Source organism: Misgurnus anguillicaudatus, chromosome 15, assembly GCF_027580225.2.
Source record: "Misgurnus anguillicaudatus chromosome 15, ASM2758022v2, whole genome shotgun sequence".
Classification (NCBI taxonomy): domain Eukaryota; kingdom Metazoa; phylum Chordata; class Actinopteri; order Cypriniformes; family Cobitidae; genus Misgurnus; species Misgurnus anguillicaudatus.
Genome location: NC_073351.2, coordinates 23,757,029 through 23,770,188, shown reverse-complemented (window position 1 = coordinate 23,770,188; position 13,160 = coordinate 23,757,029). Strand labels below are relative to the sequence as shown.

Genomic DNA, 13,160 nt, shown 5'->3' with positions numbered 1-13,160 from the left:
CTTATTTTATGGATCACATTTTATCTTTATAATAAAATAAAGTAAATAGAGAGGGAGAGCATAGATGCGCGCGCACATTTGCACATGCGCACAGAGGCGCTTGAATATTCTGGCCAACGGAGCGTCTTCCGGCTGTTGCTGACGCGCGAGGTTAACACCTCCTGTCATTCACTGTTATATTTGCCTATCGAGCACTTTTAATGTGAATATTTGCAATGCAGGCCCTAACACCTCACGTATACTGGGCTCAGCGCCACGGTGAAATTTACCTGCGAGTGGAAATCAGTGATGCTCAGGTAAGATCTGTTAAAAAACGCTACTTCTGTTGTCATACACAATGATCTCATCTGGAACGTGTTGTGTATGGATATACATAGTTGCTGTGTAGGAACTATACAATACGTGTTTTGTTGAAATGTCTAATGCAAATCCTGCATCAAGCATAGAGAACAGGAATGAAGAATGGTATATCAAGACTTGATCCTAATGGACCTACTAGCCATCTGTCCCAGTTAAAATGTCAGGGCATGTTTTATTAACGAACAATTAGCTGCCCCCATTCTCTTGTGCTTTAACGAAGCAGGAGACAGCATGTTAGTAAATACATTTAGCATTAGAAACAAAGGTGGCATTGCTGTGGGTTGTGCTATACAGTTTTTATGCAAATAAAGTTAAAACGGGTATCTGTCCAAAACAGGTTAGGATCTGTTATAGTGTTTTCCTAGTGTACTTCATTTAAGCCAGTAGAAAAAATAATATAGATGTCTGTGTAGTGTGAACAACTTTTGCATTAAAAGTGCTGTGAAAACCAAACCCAATGTAACAAGGGAAATAAATTGTATGGTTTCAGATAATCTTTGCTTTCTAAGTGTACTTTAAAAGGTAATCCCATGAAACAATGTGGTCGTGCATGTACCTTTAAAATAATAAACGAATAATACATAATAATGTCTAAAGCATTTGATGTGCAGTATACTACTAATATAGCAGAATTGGGAGGAGCTTGAAATATCACACTTCTGGTTTTGTTCTGTCTCTATCACACAGAATCTCATCATTGGTTTAGAAGAGAACATTCTTCGCTTCAGGGGTACATTTCACAATTTTTAACCATCACTTGAGAGTCTTTCTTTCTTTCTTGTTACTGTATTATATTTGTTCTTCTTTAGGACAAGGACATGGAGCAAAAGGTGAAAATGAATATGAATTCAGCCTGGAATTCTTAAAACCTGTTAAACCTGAGGTATGGATCATGTTGTTTGGTATTTATACTGTTTTGTTTTGATGCAGAATGAAGTACATTGAACATTTGCTTGGTAAAAGAAGTTTAGTGAGCAAGTTTGGTATGGTGCTATATTTTGGAATCACGTTTGCGATCACAGATGTGTTTTTGTGCACAGGTAAAACACAAATCTACTCAACGGCAGGTGAATATTACAGTAAAGAAACAGGAGCACGTTTGGTGGGATCGACTGACGAAGCAGGAGAAGAAGCCTTTGTTTCTAGCGCCTGATTTTGACCGCTGGCTGGACGAGTCTGATGCCGAAATGGAGCTCAGAGAGAAGGTCATGATGAGAAATTATTTATGAAGAAATAGATTTAAATGGCTTCATTTACATAACTGTTTCATAATTGGGTTTTGTGTATGCAGGAAGAGAAAATAAACCGAGTCAGCGTTGAGTCAAGAGTCCGAAAGGACCGTGAGTATATTTTTAGTTTGTTTACAGCAAAGTATTGTGTGGGTCAACTTGGTCATGTTCATTATGGTCATTCTTTGTCTGCAGCTTTTCTTGGCTTGAAAAAAGGTTTTCTCTTTATGTACAACTTGGTCCAGTTCCTCGGCTACTCCTGGATCTTTGTCAACATGACTGTACGTCTGTTCATACTTGGGCAAGGCAAGTCCCAATTTAAAAGCACATTTGCAGAAGCAGTTTTGCGGTTCATTGCTTAACACACAAAGTCAACGCAATCACGGTTTGGAACTTTCGTAATACTACACTAGTCAATCTTTTATAAAAGGTTTTGATCCACTTCAAATGTTGACTAGTATATATTTCTAAAATAAAATGTATCGTGAAGGACTGCATACACACACACACACACACACACACACACACACACACACACACACACAGATTAATTAGTCACAGAAAGAACAGGAACTTGAATAGTACATGAATACACGCATGAATACTGTAGGTTGAATTTAGATTTTATGTTGGCACGGAAATGCATCTAGTTTTTTTCAAGAAGATCTAGTTATGCAAACTATGCAATTCATGAAGAGCATCTGATAGCACAGGAAGTGATATGTTTATATGTGTTAACAAGCATGGGCACATGTGCAAAATGTGTCAGCTAATTCACAGTAGAGTTTGTTTGGTGCGGACCTGAATCATTTTGAATCAGAATATAAATCAGGTTTCTTTTTTGCAGTCTATACAGAGTATGCCATGTTTACATTTTACTTTATATTGTAACAAATAAAGAATTTTGAAAACGCATTTTATCTGTATATTAATTCATGACCTTGGCTTTTGTAAATGGTCCTAAACACCTTTTTTTGTCCACCCGACAGATTCTTTTTATGACACCTTTCATACCATTGCTGATGTGATGTACTTCTGCCAGATGTTGGCAATAATGGAAGTTATTAATCCTGCTGTGGGATTGGTTAAAACTGGAGTCATGCCTGCCTTCATACAGGTCAGTGGGGTGGTCCTTATGCTATTTGAATGATGTAAAATGATCTTTTTATTGTATATTTTTTAAAATCTGGGAATTAATGTAATTGTCTCTTTTTTTAAGGTTATGGGGAGGAACTTCATTCTTTTTGTCGTATTTGGTTCATTAGAGGAGATGCAAAACAAGCCGGTGGTTTTCTTTGTCTTCTATCTGTGGAGTACGATTGAGATATTTAGGTAATTATTTGAATAATTAATCTACATTTAACACAATCCGGTGTTGAGCAAGTAAGAATACAGTTACTGCTCGTGGTTAGAAAATACAGAAATTGGTGACATGGTTTAAGAAGTTTTTGGTTTATCTACAGGATTTCCTCTTCCGTTCTCTGGGCCAGATGTTAATAATCATTTTATCTCTTATATGCAGTTAAACTCCTTTAGTTTGTTAAATGATCCAAATTTAAATACTCTCTCAAAAAAACAAACTATGAAAAACGAATGTAGGCCTAGATGATTATCACAGCATAAAATCTGTTTAAGGGCAGTTTGTAATTTGTGTTGCACTTTTTGTCATTAAGAAGAAAGATGAAATATGATGCTAAGAGCCTAATGCTTTTAGCTGGAGCATTAAAGCTGTTTGTGTCATGACCACCTCTCTCTTGTGGTTTCTACACAGCCACAGGAAATCCATACTTCACTATCTCAAACTATATTAAGTCGTTTTAAAAAGCTAACTAAGAATCTAATTCTGATATGTACTAGTTAAAGCAGAGGATGGATAAAACAGAAAGTTGTATTTTGTGACCTTAAACTAAGCAGCATGGCAATAGAGCTACTGAATAGTTGTTGATATTAGCCGAGATTTGCTGTGTTCAGGAAGTATTTGCTTATGAAACATTTGATTGGATGAGAGAATTGAACCAATTGGTACAGATTGTATTGATCACAGGAGTCATTCATATGGCATTAAAACATACGAAACGCAATATTAAGGATTTATTTAACCCCACCTTTGTTTAAATGAATTACAGGTATCCTTTCTACATGTTGGCCTGCATTGATACAGAATGGAAGTTGTTGACTTGGGTGAGATACACTATATGGATACCACTATATCCACTTGGTGTGTTAGCAGAAGGTATGTATGTCTTAAACTATCCCTATAAATAATTTTTTATGCTTTTCGTCAGATGGTGAGACATTGCGTTCCTATATCCATTATGTAATAAAGTCTGCTCTTTGATTTCTTACTGTTGATCAGCTGTGGCAGTGATCCAGTCCATACCGATCTTTGATGAAACCAAACTCCTCAGCATTCCTCTGCCTAAATTCATAGGCCTGTCACTCAGCTTTTCCTACATCCTGCAGGTCTACCTGGTGGTCATGTTTCTAGGTAAGGTCCACATAATACTCATAATTCTTTTAATAAAACCAGGTAGTGCTGCCTCACGATTAATCATTTGCAGAATAAAAGTTTTTGTTTACATAATATATGTGGGTGTACTGTGTATAATAATTATGTATAAATAAACACACACACACGTATATAATTAAGAAACATTTGCATGTGTATATACATGTTTATATTTATATATAATGTATATTATATATAAATATTTATTATATAAATATATATTTTTCTTAAAGGACAAGTTCGATATTTTACATTTAAAGCCCTGTTTTCAGATTGTTTATGATGAAATAGAATGGTTTTGACTGAAGTTTCGACATATGCGGCTGCCCCGACAATTTTCAGGTGTTTGTTGCTTCACGTCCCACCTCTATAATGGCTGTATAGGTGCACAGGAACAATCCTTCCTAAAATGCATTAAACTTTCGTTTACAAAGACGTGAAACTCACCGAGTGGTCAGGGGTGTTCACTGATATGCTCACACAAAAATCGCTGCCAAAGATGCTATCCAACAGGTGTTTTAGCATTCGTTGTAAACTTGTGGACCTATTTTTCCAAACGTCTCACACCCGTATATTCTTCGGTTGAGAGCTTGAATAATAGACACTCCTGCCCTGTTGGTGGCGATAATCCGCCTTTGCCAATTGCAAGAATACAAACAAAGTTCCCGGCGCGGAGTAATACCGTACCTCACAGCACATCTAATACAAGTCAATAGAGTTGGACAAAACTACGAAAAAACCTTTTGGAATGCGTCTTTTGCAGCGATTTTTGTGTGAGCATATCAGTGAACACCTCTGACCACTCGGTGAGTTTCACGTCTTTGTAAATTAAAGTTTAATGCATTTTAGGAAGGATTGTTCCAGTGCACCTATAGAGCCATTATAGAGGTGGGAGGTGATACAAGAAACACCCGAAATTTTTCGGGCCAGCATCATATGTCCAAATTTCAGTCAAAACCGTTCTATTTCATCATAAACAAACTGAAAACAGGGTTTTAAGTGTAAAATACCAAACTTGTCCTTTAAAATTATATATTTATGTGTGTGTATTTATATAAACATAATTATTATACATAGTACACACACACATATTAGGTAAACAAAAACTTTTATTCTGCAAACGATTAGTCGCGACTAATCGTGAGGCAGCACTAAAACCAGGGTTCGCACACCAGCTGACCAAAGTATTTCTAGGACTTTCCAGTTAAAGGGATAGTTAACCCAAAAATGAAATTTCTCTCATCATTTACTCACTCTCATGTTGTTACAAACCTGTATATATTTCTTTGTAATGGTGAAAAAAAATGAAGATATTTTGAAGAATGTTTGTAACCAAACCAATCAGAGGCTCCATTGACATCCATAGTAGGAAAAAAACAATACTGTATGAGTGAATGAGACTCATGATCAGTTTGGTTACAAACATTCCTCAAAATATATTCCTTTGTGTTCATCACAACAAAGAAATGTATACAGGTTTGTAACAACATGAGGAAGAGAAATTTCATTTTTAAGGTGTACTATCAATTTAAGGATGTTTTACAAGTATTTCATAGAGATCACATAAAAAATACATAAAACTAATGCATTGTGTAATACTAAAAAACTGCTATATTACTAAATCTGCCAATTTCTAGGCCTCTTCATTAACTTCCGCCACCTCTTCAAGCAAAGGAGGAGACGGTTTCGCACAAAAAAGAGGAAGGCCAATTGAGAAGGTCCTGTGTGTCTTCACATTCTGTGTCATCACATCCCTGTGTTTCTGTGATTTAATTCTCAAACTTCTATCCCTCTTTCTTTTATATCAAGTGCATTTAGTTTCTATAATCTGAAATAAAGGAGGACCATGATCAAGCTGTACAGTATGTAAATGACTATTACAAGAACGCTAAAGACAAACAATTACCTTATTAAATAAATTTAAAGAGTACCATCAAGGTATTTATATAATTTGTTTCAACATTTCAACTATGTGCAGTATGTTTAATGTTAGGTATGTTAAAGATTTACTGGACTGAAAACACAAGCAGGATTTTGTCATCCCCTCATTCCCTGAGATGTTACATTAGTTATCTCTGTCACAAGACAGATCTTGAACCTCAGGGAAAACCGCATGAAACATCTTCATTGTATGTGGGATTTGGACATGATTGTATAAATTCAACTGAAAATATTTCATGAAAAATGTCAATGTTTTATTTGTTCACTAGTAAAAGCTATTTACACAAATTATTACAAAACCTGTAAATGCATTTCCTTGGGGACAAAACTGAATGGGTTTCTTTTCTCAAATGGAATGGTTATAAAATTTCCATGGCACAAAATTCATGTTTTTTCATATCTGTTACAATGACAGCAATTTTTTTTGACTTTGCTGAGGTATAACACAATTAAAACATTGAAAATGCCAAAGAAAAAAGTAACTTATTTCCCATAGAAAAAACATTGCTTTTAAATAAAGGTCCAGACCTTTATACAAAATCAGGTAGTTGTCCAGGAGCCCTACATTCTCTCAGCTCCGCCCCCTGAGAAGTCAGTGAGCAAAGGGGTGATGTTGTGTTCGAATGCTGCATACTTAGAGTCTCCAGTACTGGCCAGTTTAAGTTGCTGTGCAGCGTGAGATAGCTGGAAGGCAGCGTCGGGGTGGGCGGAGTCAGGAAGCAGAGTGCATTCCCTCTCCAAAAGTTCAGCCACACTTTTCAGAAGCTCCCAGAATCCAAAGGCCAGAGCAGCTTTCCGTAGACGATTCAATTCCTTTAGTGGTGAAAATACAAAGAAAGTTAATGAAACCAGATGTGTCACAATACAGGTAGGATTGTAAATAGGAAAATGTGTGACCTTGCCTGTAAAAATCAGACCAAAGAGATTAGGAGCATCAAAGTTTGATTTCAATCGTTGACATGACCTTACTATGTCAATATTAAAGATATCAAGGTTATATTTTCGCAAAATCTTTTTTACAATATATATATGAAACACTTGAAATGCCAGAATGGACCTGTAGCTAGGTCCTAACACATCTATGGTCTTTTTATGATTACTATAAAAAACATGTTATGCTTTTATTCTTTGATCAATTGTAGCTTTAATTCTCATTGGCTAAAACACACTAAGCATGCATGCAAAGGTACTATATAATCACTTAAATTAAGTATTACATTTGAAGTTACTCTAAGCTCCTAATTTTGCATGTATCTTGCACTTGTGAATTAATAATAATTATTTTCTATCAAACTTTATTACAAAAAAAAAACACAAGACAAAATGTACATGTTAAAAATTGAATACTCACCTTATAAAAAGTCTGCGTTTTTTCTGGCAGTTTTCTTGCATTGCGGAAAATTTTCTGTACATCTGTCTGTGAGATTAATTACAAAAACTTGAATTAAATAATCAATTTACAAACCACTCGATCATTTCTTTCCTGCAGATAAAGTCAGGAGTAGTGTAATTCCTAGTATAATACCTGCAGTCCACTGGCTTTAATCCAAACAGTTACATTCTGAGCATAGCTTCTCTTGTTTTTCGGCTGTATGGGGAAGGGACTTTTACTGTCATCTTCACCATAGGGATTTTCAGCTGCATCTACAGGTCAACCGAAAACAAAGGACATACAGTGGAGCATAAGCAAAACTTTATGCAAAGCAAAAAGCAAATGTTTTTATCTTACACATGTGGACCAGAGAGCAAGAGAGGAAAATAAATTTTTAATCATGCAAATGTATTACATTTAGCTGTAATCTCTGTGCATTTTCTTTTGCCAGCTTCTACGGCTATGTTCATGGTGAGAAATGCATTTTATAGATTAAAACTATAAAGTTGTTTGAGATTCATTTTGTGTAAAAAATGTAAGACTACATTTGGATTGACTTTTTCAAAAGAATGAACAGAATTAAACAGGCTTATCTTTGTGTATTTACTTGAATGGTAAATATTTAACTGAACCGACTGAACTATCTAGTCTGACGTGTTGTTTGTTTTCATTGTTTAATAATGAAATACTTGTACATTGCATAATCCACTACAACAGTTTATGTTTACTTATTACATTTTAACCCTTTTAACTCTCACCCCTGATTTTATGTAAGTGGGGGTAAAAATGTGATATGCACCTTCAAATTAATATAACTACATTAATAAACACCTAAAACACTAAAAAAATAAAGTTCTGAAGCAAATTTTCAGTTAAAATCACTAAAAATTTGGTTTTTGTCACACTTTTAGACTACGTTTACACGTGGGCGGCTATTTTCATAAACAAACATTTTAACCTCTCTGGTTTCAAAAATAACTTTGCGCACACATGTCAGTTTTCAGAAAAGTGTTCATTGACACGTAACCATGTATATATGGTGTAACGAGAAGCTAAAGCCCACGTAAGCCAATCAGAATCCCGAAAACAGCAACGAATCACTTCCTGTTCCTCTTTTGAACAAGGTCGCACTTTTGGCGTAGGTGCTAGCTCTGGCGCATACTGTGACGTTGACTGCCTAATCATCCATTTGTCTCAGTTTACATGCAACCGTGCAACTGAAGATTTTCCTAATCTCCACTCTGGCAGGAGTTTTTTGAAAGAATCTGTTTCAGAGGCGAGTTTTCTGTTTGCGTGTAAACGAAGGGCGCAAATGAAGGCAAATGTCTCAGTTTTTCAAAATAACCATGTACGTAGTGGTTTTACTAACAAAGGCCACTAGGTGTCAACGGTTAGTTGCATAATCTTGTCACAAATTAATAAAGTACTGTCATTGCATTATTATTTATCCAAAAAAGGTTTTTCCAATGATATGTAGATTGTCAAGATTTTTGAAGATTAATTTGAAGAATATTAGAATAATTGATATATAAAAATGCATTATGTATTTCTACGGGGACATTTAAGCAAATTACTGTCACTATACAATTTCTGTCATCAGATGGCCTTGAAATATGAAAACTTCAATCTTAGAGCCAACAATGTATAGTTTGTCAAGATATTTTCAAGTTTATAGGATATTATTGTTCTAAATATAAAATCACTCATATGTATTCCTATAGGGTCAGTGACATTTAACAAATTGTCTGTCACTATACAAATTCTACCATCAAATGGCCTTGAAATATGAAAACTACATTCTACAAGCTTTCCAACAATATATAGTTTGTCAAGATTATTTCAGATTTATTTGTAAATATCCTATAAATATGTAATAACACCTTGAGTCTACCTGTTGGCCCGTGACATTTTAGAAAATTACTCTTACTTTGTCCTTTTTTTTTGCAAAATGGTTATAAAATATGAAAACAACATTCTTAGAGCTTTCCAACGACATATAGTTTGTCAAGATTAGTGTGGGTTTAGACTAAGAAATTGTTGTTTTAAATATGTAATTCCAAACGTCCCACCTGTGGGACAGTGACAGTTAAAAATATGCATTTTAAGTAGTATGCCTCAGTGGGAATTATCTACCTGAGGCAGGACCAAGCTGAGACATTCGGCCCAGCCAGGGAAGAGGCTCTAAGCCCGGATCAAAGACTGACATCATCAGATTGGACTTCTTTTTACTGTCGGCCTGAGAATAAAGCATTCCAAACCAGTCTGACCTGAGAAAACAGTATATCAGAAAACATTATAGAGATGTCAGATAGTTCATCTTTATCAGAATAACCATTAAGCAGTATGCTTTTAAAGAAAATAGACTCTGTCACGGCAACTTCTAAGGAGCTCTGATGTGGCATTTTGTTAAAGCAGAAAAACATCAGCTTTCCAAAAATGTTTTCTTTATAAAAATACAAATGTAACTTCTTACCCTACTTGTACAAGTGCCACCATGCCCTCCACTTTCAGGCTGCCGTGTAAAAGAACACAAAAATTTGGGCTTTTGCCAGCCATCTGATTCGTGGAGGGCTCTTCTTCTGTCTCATCGGTGGTCCCTGTACCAATCTCATCCCCCTCTGTCAATCATAAGATTTGAATTTAGCAAATATTAGATAGGTGAATAAAATGAATTACAAACATATAAGGGTCTGAATACCAACCTTTGTTTACAGCAATGGGCAGGACCAAGTGCCTGGATAAAACAGGAGGGCTGGAGATGTCTCCAATCTCAATAAAACCAACAATCTCCAAGTCTATATATAAAACACAAGAAGGTACGTGTCTGGTACATTTAACTTTGGTTTTCATCTTTTAAACATTAATGGATGTTCCAAGTTTGAACAACTGAAATTACATTTTAAAATCTTGTTGAAATAACAATGGACTTTTAAATATATTTTTATATAAATAAAAGCAGCTTGTGGCCAATACATCTCCAAAATGGCTTTGGTAGATGAAAAAATTGTGTGATTCTGCATCCTTGCCAATAGGTGTCAGTTTAAATCCACAGCCATGCTAATAGGTGACGCAGCAATGAGTTTATTACATTTTTTACATTAAATACAGTATGTTCTATGCCTATACCTGCTTGCACTGTTTTGGGAATGGGATCCACCTCCTCATCTATAAGCACTGGTTCTGGCCTGGGAAAGACCTGCACATCAGAGGCCAAGTTCCCACAGCGCAGCACAGCGTGAAAGGGAGAGTATGCCTGGTCAATCAGCTTACTGCCAAAACAAGCACAGTGATACCATATTAATAACAATGGTATATGTGCACAATAAAATACATTAGCATATATAGTAGAATAGAATGCTCACCCAAACATAGCCTGGACACTTTTAAGACAGAGGGGTCCATCCATAGTGTATATCTGACCCTCCCCACCATTCAAACTAATCAGCTGTTCCAAGTTATCCAGACCATCATTTGCTTGGAGCTTCAGGGAACAATAAAACCACATGACACATATTAAAGCACATTAAAGAAATAATTTAATAAAAGTGTGTAATCGTAGTTGGAATATAATTCGAGACACTTGTGTGGGTGGCAATATCATCTGATTACAATCTAATGAGTCAGATATCCTAATGGATGATGATGGGCACAAAAAAACAGTCTGCTGTACCTCTTCTGCATTGGCAACACACATGACATAGAGTTTAGAAGGGAACGGGAAAGGCAGAGGGAACTTTTTGTCTTCCGAACGTTGTTTCAGTGTCTGCAGCGAATGCCGCAAAGATCCGCGGCCAATCCCAAGCGCGCCATCAGTAACCAGCACCACCTTTAGGCCATCATAAAAACAGCATTAACACTAATCGATGCACACATTAATTATAAGACTAGGAGCATCAAAGTTTGATTTCAATTATTGATTTCCATTTAATTTCAATCTTTGACATGACATGTTATATACATTATGCAGGATGATTTTATGTAGAAAACAATAAATCATAAAATTACTTTAGCTGGGATTTTACAGGCTGGGTCACAATTATTCTATATTCTAGGTTTACCTGAGTATTTAATATCCAATGATATTTTACTAAACATATGAATCAAAATGAAATTCAAAGCCATCATAAGAGTTTGCCACAAGCTTATATCTGCTTTATGAAAATCTCATCTTGTGCAGTATTTCTTATTATATACAAATGTGTACATTTGCTTTTTTTTATTCTGATTGTATAATAAACTATATAACATTGTACCTGACAAGGGCAGGCTGTTCCCCATTCCTGCTGTACTACATTACTGACACCTTGTAGAGCAGCCTCCAGACAGGTCTTATCATAGTCTTCAAGGTTGTTTAAAGCCTCCTACAAAACAACAAGTAAAAACAACAATCAAGACTTCTAGAAATAATATATATTGTATTGCTTCATGATATTTGGGCTATCTGTTTAGTTTTACCTGCAGAGAATTGTAATCCCTGGTGAATGGGACCAGGAGCTCCCAGAGGGAGGAGAAAGCGACAAGTGATGTAAACTCCAATCTGTAATTTGTTGCCATGTGTTCAAACAGCATCGTCAGCCCATGTACGGCCAAGTTCTTCCTCTGGAACTCTTCAGTGCCCTCGACCGACACGGGTCGCGTCATGGACAGCGATGAGTCCAACAGAACCACCGTTGGCATGGTTACAATCTCTTCGTCTTCTTCACGCTTTGATGGACAGTTACAGACGGACGACACAAGTGTCTGTAAAACAAAACTGTGTTATAGTTTATACCAGTCATGCGTGAAAAAACAATATATTTTGCCTATGTGAACAAGCAACGTAATACATTTATTCAACAGTAACGCTAATGAAATTGCACCGGTTATCGCAATAAATAAAACTAGATAAACGTAAAATGATCAAAAAATATTAAATAGAGTGGATTTTAATATTTTCGTGTTGGTATGCATACATAGTTTTGCAAATTTAGAAGAAAACGTTCAAGACTTTACCCATAGTTGACAGTAAATGCCTTGTTCTCAACCAAGTGTGCGCTGTGATAAGCGGTTCGTGTGGAAACAAACACGTGGTGAGTCGTTCCCAGTTTGCAAATAAGCTTGTTCGAGTTCATGCGGCGCCTTTCCTTGTAAACAGATTTAATTGTGACATTGACATGTTTTGTTCTTTTTGTGGTCAACATACAGAAACTTTTTTCCTTTGTTTTGGAGTTGTCCTTATTAAAAAAAAATATTGGTTATATATTTGTGCCCTGTTGTTAGAGATCATATTTTGCCCAGCTTTCAACTTGAAAATAATGTTTTTTCTCTTACGACATGTCATTACATAAGGAATATTATTTAATTAATTTGTTTCTTTTATCTGCAAAGTTTAGTATACATAAATATAAATATGGTGATTATAAACCATTAATCCAAATTTTGCTATTAGAAATTAAGCAATACCTAAAATCTATTTTAACCTCCTAAGACTTATGTGGACATCATTTTGTTGTTGTTGTTGTTGTTTGCATCATAAAACTTAATTCTGTGTAACTTGAACCTGTTGTACACAAACGTGGACAATTACACTGCTTCATGTTCAATGAAAAATATTTGGTTATATTGGTTCTTCCTAGAAATCTGAAAAAAGACAAACCAAAACGGTTTTAGGAGGATAATCTGATTAAAAACAGCTGTTAAATGTATTAATTTATGTAAGCATTTCAATGTTTTTATTTAAAAAAAATATTTCATCCCCTGGCTAATGTAA

At 35.5% G+C, this 13,160-nt stretch overlaps 2 protein-coding genes across 2 annotated transcripts; one reads left to right on the top strand and one right to left on the bottom strand.

Moving 5' to 3' along the window:
• The first annotated feature begins 64 nt into the window (after positions 1-64).
• On the top strand, positions 65-6,855 carry hacd3 (3-hydroxyacyl-CoA dehydratase 3). The gene is made up of 11 exons (XM_055174085.2): positions 65-296; positions 1,048-1,090; positions 1,170-1,243; positions 1,401-1,565; positions 1,652-1,700; positions 1,785-1,895; positions 2,579-2,706; positions 2,809-2,921; positions 3,716-3,822; positions 3,946-4,077; positions 5,736-6,855. Exons 1-11 carry the CDS (start codon positions 216-218, stop codon positions 5,810-5,812), a joined length of 1,080 nt encoding a protein of 359 aa, XP_055030060.1. The 5' UTR covers positions 65-215; the 3' UTR covers positions 5,813-6,855.
• ints14 (integrator complex subunit 14) lies at positions 6,272-12,554 on the bottom strand. The gene is made up of 12 exons (XM_055174082.2): positions 12,404-12,554; positions 11,867-12,151; positions 11,665-11,772; positions 11,082-11,237; positions 10,774-10,892; positions 10,538-10,680; positions 10,114-10,206; positions 9,885-10,029; positions 9,545-9,678; positions 7,565-7,683; positions 7,391-7,456; positions 6,272-6,852 (listed from the first exon to the last, which is right to left on the bottom strand). The coding sequence occupies exons 2-12, from the start codon at positions 12,086-12,088 to the stop codon at positions 6,601-6,603; spliced, it is 1,557 nt and encodes a 518-aa protein (XP_055030057.1). The 5' UTR covers positions 12,089-12,151; positions 12,404-12,554; the 3' UTR covers positions 6,272-6,600.
• Positions 12,555-13,160: the final 606 nt, after the last annotated feature.